General features: G+C 37.2%; 1 protein-coding gene across 2 annotated transcripts; it reads left to right on the top strand.

Moving 5' to 3' along the window:
* Window positions 1-219: 219 nt before the first annotated feature.
* Window positions 220-6,171, top strand: LOC130941060 (probable mitochondrial-processing peptidase subunit beta, mitochondrial). Of its 2 annotated transcripts, none has more exons than XM_057869430.1 (9): window positions 220-1,073; window positions 2,164-2,328; window positions 2,472-2,609; window positions 2,718-2,869; window positions 2,963-3,071; window positions 3,922-4,020; window positions 5,032-5,097; window positions 5,654-5,765; window positions 5,856-6,171. In XM_057869430.1, the coding sequence occupies exons 1-9, from the start codon at window positions 405-407 to the stop codon at window positions 6,026-6,028; spliced, it is 1,683 nt and encodes a 560-aa protein (XP_057725413.1). In that variant the 5' UTR covers window positions 220-404; the 3' UTR covers window positions 6,029-6,171. The 2 variants fall into 2 exon arrangements, with proteins under 2 accessions (XP_057725413.1, XP_057725412.1); XM_057869429.1 differs by having other exon boundaries at window positions 227-1,073; window positions 5,654-5,761.
* The last annotated feature ends 440 nt before the right edge of the window (window positions 6,172-6,611 follow it).

The raw sequence follows: 6,611 nt of genomic DNA, 5'->3' as shown, positions 1-6,611 counted from the left end.
TTGAGCCTGTTGTGAGAGATGATGTGAAAAAAAAATTAAAAATTTTAAATAATTTTTTAGAATTTAAATATATTTATTTATAAAAATTTATCTTTTATGAATATAAAATAATTTTTATTTTTCTATAAAAACAGTTATCAATAATCTAAACTTTCATGATACAAATTGTAATTTATTCTCACATTTTCGTTCAAATCGCTAGTAAAATATACGGGCCTAAAAACTCTCGCTACTGTTCTCTCTGGTCTCCACAATCCCCTTCTTGATCCCTCTTTATCTCTCACACTCCTCACTCTAATTCATTACAACTCCACACACGTTCTTTACATCTTTTTTTCACCTTGAAACCCTAGACCCATACCCGGTGCCGCCCCCCAAAGCGCGGAGCCACCACCGCCACCACCATGTCCTCCACGCGCCTCCTCGCCGCAGCGGCTCGCCGCTCTCATCGGCGAACAGCTCCTTCCCTCTCCACCACCTCCCGATCCCATTCTACCTCCCCAGCAGTGTCCTCCCACCCTTCCTCCCCTCCCTCCCCTCCTCCCCCCAACGCCATGGTCTACGACCGTCTTGCCGAGGCCGTCAAAGCCAAGCTCCGCCAGCTGGAGAATCCCGATCCTAGATTCCTAAAATATGGGTCCCCCCGACCCACCCTCACGGACCACACTCGGATCCTCGCTGCCCCCGAGACACGTGTCACCACCCTCCCCAACGGCCTCCGTGTGGCCACCGAATCGAGCCTCGCAGCGCGCACCGCCACCGTTGGCGTGTGGATCGATGCCGGGTCAAGGTTCGAGACGGAGGAGAGTAACGGCACTGCGCATTTCCTTGAGCACATGATCTTCAAGGGCACGGAGAAGCGCAACGCTAGGGAGCTCGAGGAGGAGATCGAGAACATGGGAGGCCACCTCAACGCCTACACCTCAAGAGAGCAGACTACTTATTACGCTAAGGTCGCTGACAAGGACGTCCCTAAGGCACTCGATATCTTGGCGGATATTCTTCAGAACTCGAGGTTCGATGAAAATCGCATCAGCCGCGAGCGTGACGTGATCCTCAGGGAGATGGAAGAGGTAATTTCCATGGAACCGATAGTGTCTTTGTAGGTAGTTAGATCTGAGATTTGTTGTATTTTATATCTGATATGACTGGCTGTGTATCACATATTGTTTCATAACGTGAGAATCTAATCCCAGTAGGAATGCACTTGTTTGAATTGGAGTTGGAAATGTGTGGTAATATGGTTATGCTGGATTTTGGTGTTTGTTGATCGTTTTATTTTTTGTTTTCTATTAATGTTTTTAAGGCTATGGTTTTGTGGCTTAAGGGTTTCAGTGTGCATCTATTGGGCTTCTTTATTAGTTGTTTTTGTTGGTCATCTGTGTGGGTGACTGTGTAAGGAAGCTGATAACTTTGTGCTTGAGGGTGACTCGTAGTTTTGGTATGGATGGCAATTGAGTTAATGGTGTCCTATTTTTATTGGGTATATATGGATTGGAAGTAATTTTCTTCTGACGCTTTTGTACATTTTGGATACTGTTTTGTTCATTTATTTTATTATAATGATGATTATGATTATAAGATTAAAAAAGAAATATTATTAATATCATTGAGCTGTAATTTATTTTGTTTGTCAGCAGTTAACAACTTCTGCGCTTTGTATTTAAATTTTTTTGGAGATTGTAGTGGAATGTGGAACTGCTGGGCCATTGTTTTGAGTTTAACTCTCTGATTTTTTTTCAATTTATCCTGGCAAAGGTTTTTTTTGTTGTTAATATATTTTCTTAAAATTCTGTTACTAGCTGAAGAAAAGGAAATTACTTTTGTGTGTGGCATAGTAGCTGAGAAGTGATTGTTTTTGCGGTAATCTAAACTTTAAAAGCATGGGGTTTTAATGGGAAGTTTTGGTTGTAGGTGAGTTGTGTTACATTTTCAGTTGAAATATTTGTTCCCTATAGAATTGTATGAGTAATTGGCTTTATTTTTTTGGATTTTGGTTAAGATAGGATTGTAGTTCTATATCATGCTTTTGGTGAGTACATTAGCATCCTGAACTGCTCTTCATTCTTGAAAAGCAGCCACATATTTTATCCTGAATTGTTTTGTATTATGTTTCCATTTTACTTTTTGATAAAAAGGTTTATTGTATGAAACTGCTTGTAGGTTGAGGGCCAGACAGAGGAAGTGATTTTTGATCACTTGCATGCGACTGCTTTTCAGTACACCCCTCTTGGTAGAACCATCCTTGGGCCTGCTCAAAACATTAAGACCATCACCAAAGATCATCTGCAGAACTACATTCAGACACATTACACTGCTCCTAGGATGGTATGTACAAATTAATTTGGTCTTTATGGGTGTATAGTCCTCTGAACGCAAGTCATTTGGTAACTATTCTGTATTTTAAATTAAAAAGATATTGAAGCTCCCAGCCTTAATGGCTGTTTTCGTTATGGGGTTTGCTATTCTAGGTGATAGCTGCTTCTGGAGCTGTTAAGCATGAAGATATTGTTGAGCAAGTGAAAAAATTGTTCACCAAGTTATCAACAGATCCTACCACAGCATCTCAATTGGTTGCTAAAGAACCAGCAATTTTCACTGGTTCTGAGGTAAGAATATATATGTTAAAAGCATGAAGCATGAGCACGTCTGCTGCTGCCATGATACTAAAGTTAGACAACTATTCATTTCCATCTCCTCGTTCTTCTGATAAAAAGGTGAGGATGCTTGATGATGAAATTCCTCTTGCACAATTTGCGGTAGCTTTTGAAGGAGCATCTTGGAAGGATCCAGATTCAATCGCTTTGATGGTCATGCAAGCTATGTTAGGTTCTTGGAATAAGACAGCGGGTGGTGGAAAACACATGGGGTATGAAACTTGATACTTTTCCCTTCCTCATCCCAATAAATGGGGAAAAAATCCTATTGATATTGACTGAATTGTGTTTGTACTTGTTGACAGTTCTGAGTTAGCACAGCGAGTTGGCATCAATGAAGTTGCAGAAAGCATGATGGCTTTCAACACTAACTACAAGGACACTGGTCTTTTTGGTGTTTATGCTGTTGCTAAGGTCTGTCTCTTTGTGGTTGTCTTATGGAGAATGTCTTAAACTTTCAAATAACATATGTACTGCTCTCTTTTATTGTTCTAATATATGCTTGAGGAGTGAGGACTACAGTCTCCAGTGTTACCATCAAATGAATATTCCTCCTCTTTTTTCTCATAAATATGCTTTATACTTCTGATTGTCAAACTTTAAAAAACTCTTAACAAGTCTGTGAGACCACCATGCAAATTGTGTTAATATAAACTCTCTTTTTGTTAGATTTGTACATGTTTAAATAAACACCAAACAAAATCAGCAAAATTTAGTTTTACCATTACATTTGAGTCTAAATTTACAATTTTTTGCCCTCAAAACCTAAAGTTTTGGTATCTTTTATTGAATGCATCAGTTGTCTTATTTATTCAGTTTAATAAGCTAATATTGTATATTTCTTATTTATTGTTATCAGTTATTTTTGTCAAACTACAGTGTAATAAGTTATGTATTAAGTTATATGTTTAATTAATCTTTTTTTCACTTGTTTTTGTTACAAAGTTAAAATCGTTTGATGTTATTATAGATGTTATTTAATTGTATTTAGTTATTGAGATATATATACTTTTTAAATGTTATTTTTTAACGATATAAACTCTCCAAGATTGCAATTTGAGTTTGGTGTGACTTCCTAAGTTAACCTAATATCGAGTTTGTCAACCTTGTTTATTCCTGGTCATTAGTGCCTTTCCCTACAATATTGGGATACATTAGTGCTCTGATGTTTAAAAAGTTACTGTGCGTTTCTTTACCATTTCCTTTTATCCACATCTTCAATTATCTCTCTTGAGAAACATTTTCCTTCTCATTTGTTTTCCAGCCGGATTGCTTGGACGATTTGTCATATGCAATAATGTATGAGACAACCAAGTTAGCTTATCGAGTTTCAGATGATGATGTTACCCGTGCTCGTAATCAGGTGTGCACCTATTTCTAGACTGATCCTTTGCGTGCTACTTGAATTTGAAATTGGAATTATGTTTATGCACTGTAAGGAGGCTTCATTTACGGATGACTACTATCTGGTTCAAGATACCCATGTAGTTTAGTGTGTTATTTTCACAGGTCTTGTATTTTTTCCTCCGCTAGGATGGTTTGCCTGCAATTGAAAATTTTTATATCCAACAGAAATAGTTAATTCCTCAGAAGTCTAATTCTTGAGGAATTTTCATATAAATTTCTGGACTGGGATCAAAATTTCACTTCTGTTTGTTGGATACCACTGTACACCTCCACAGATTTGGAGTGTTGAAAATTTCCGACAAATGGAACAGTAATTTCATTCTCACTGTCATTAGCACTTGTAACCCAATTGCGTATACAGTTATTAAGGTGGGTGCATGTATCCGACCCCACCTAATGGGAAGACTTTGAAGTTATTTGTTGTATTGGCGGTTACTTCCTCATAATCAGATATTACTGAGTTTAAAGTCTGGTCAAGTGTTGTTGAGTGTTAAACTGTACCTGATTCCAAGCTTCTTGGTGTAAGCTTTGATGCAGGAAAAGGATAAAGATAGGAATCTCTGTTGGAAAGTAATTTCATTTTCCCGTTTTTGGAAAGTATTGTCTCTGGAAGTATAGTAGTTACTTAAGATCTATCTCCACTTGATCTTTTTTGATGAGCGAGCTAGATGTGCTGTATTTTTTCTTTATTGAAGTTATGCCAAATACACGATGATTAACTTCTACCACAAATGTATAATGAAGAATTGTCAATGCATTCAATTGTGAATCTTATTTGTCAGTTAGAGCATATCTGCACAATCTTCCTATCACATTTACTGTTGTGAGACTTTTAATGTTGAAACGGTCATTTGAATGTTAAGGTGCACTAATGTTTTTGTCTTAATTTTTGTATGAAAAAATGCTTTAGTTAATTAATATTTGTTTCCATACTGCTATCCCCACTTCTAAATGTGGTTTTTTACAGTTGAAATCTTCGCTGCTGCTTCACATAGATGGAACAAGCCCTGTAGCTGAAGATATTGGACGCCAGGTATGATAGGTCTTGAACTTCATAATGAAAAAGAGGAATTATGAAGTTGTTTTTAATCTAATAACTATTGTGTTTTTCTATTGTGTTTTTAATCTATTGTGTTTTTAATCTACCAATGAAATAATACATAACTATTGTGTTTTTAATCTACCAATGAAATAATCCATATGTGGAATTTCGAATTTGCGTAGCATGGTAACTTAAGGTGGTAGTTCATTGACTCATGTCTCCGTATATTTGTAAATTTTGATTTTCTTAATTAGTGTGAAACATGAATTTGATGGCAGATTCTTATTTCAGAATTCTATATTTAGCTACTTGTGATAAGTAAACCAAAAATGTGTTTTTTTTTTCCCTCTAATAGATCAGACAATGTGTTTTTAATCTAATAACTATTGTGCAGTTGTTTTTTCTATAGCTCATCATACTGCAACTCTGCAAGCTTACTATCATCTGCTCTAAGACAATCAATCTGTGCTAAGCTTATTTTCTCAGAACATATCCTCTGTTAGATTTTTGTAGGTTTTGTTTCATTATCTTGTTTGTGTTGTTTCAGCTACTTACATATGGCCGGAGAATCCCATTTGCTGAATTGTTTGCTAGAATCGATGCTGTTGATGCAAGCACAATTAAACGTGTTGCAAACAGGTTTATTTATGACAAGGTAAGTAGGGAAAACTAATATGTTGCTTGGAAATTGGAACTATATGATGGTCTCGTGTAAATATTTTTATGATTATCATGTTTATGCTTTGCAGGATATTGCTATTGCTGCAATGGGACCTATTCAACGTTTGCCCGACTACAACTGGTTCAGACGCAGAACCTACTGGAACCGCTACTAGTCATCTTAGTTTTCTGCTTAATTCATCTCCAAGGGAGGTCTGGCATAAAGTTTTGTTTCAATATACAACATGTATGCCTCTGGTAGCTGTGTTAGCCGCCAATTTTTATTTTTTATAGGCCTGTGTTTCTCTAACATTCATGCGAAAATAAGTATGCTTTTGTCATTGATGTAATTGGCATCGTTGATTCTGCGTTAATGCTTGTTGCAAAAGTAGGTATTGCCTTGAAGTTGCCTTGTATCTTCCTGACTTAACACTTGCATATGGTCCAGTTTAAAAGGTTAAGCCTGAATTCTGGCTGCTCGCAATGTCGACTTAGTTCTTATTGAACTACACGCCACCTGTATCTTCTGTTATTGGAACCAGTGCTGTTAAAAGAAAAAAAAAAAACACTTTAACACCAAACAAAACCATGGAAGGAATGAAAGTCTAGCGTTGTCGTCGCGGTGTTTCTTTCTCCGAAAGGTTCTGTCTAGCTCCCCAATCTGACGAGTTCAAGCCGCCAGCAATGGAGGAGATAGATTGGCGGTCTCAGTTTCGCATGCTAGAGAGGGAGAGGGTGTCTTAGTTCCGGGTCGGGTTGGGCATGGGGCTTCTGTATTTTCGAGTCTGGGTTAGGTTGTTGACTTGGGATTTGACAAAATAATAATAATAATAATAATAATAATA

Source organism: Arachis stenosperma, chromosome 7 (assembly GCF_014773155.1).
Source record: "Arachis stenosperma cultivar V10309 chromosome 7, arast.V10309.gnm1.PFL2, whole genome shotgun sequence".
In the NCBI taxonomy this organism is placed as follows: Eukaryota; Viridiplantae; Streptophyta; class Magnoliopsida; order Fabales; family Fabaceae; genus Arachis; species Arachis stenosperma.
The sequence above is the reverse complement of the archived record's forward strand: the minus strand, read 5'-3'. Positions and strand labels throughout refer to the sequence as shown.

What these genes read in the sequence shown, in the direction of transcription:
- LOC130941060 (XM_057869430.1), top strand. Translation starts at nt 405, where the DNA reads ATGTCCTCCACGCGCCTCCTCGCCGCAGCGGCTCGCCGCTCTCATCGG. An exon ending in CAATTTTCACTGGTTCTGAG is followed by an intron (nt 2,610 to 2,717) that starts GTAAGAATATAT and finishes TCTGATAAAAAG; the next exon opens with GTGAGGATGCTTGATGATGA. An exon ending in CTGAAGATATTGGACGCCAG is followed by an intron (nt 5,098 to 5,653) that starts GTATGATAGGTC and finishes GTGTTGTTTCAG; the next exon opens with CTACTTACATATGGCCGGAG.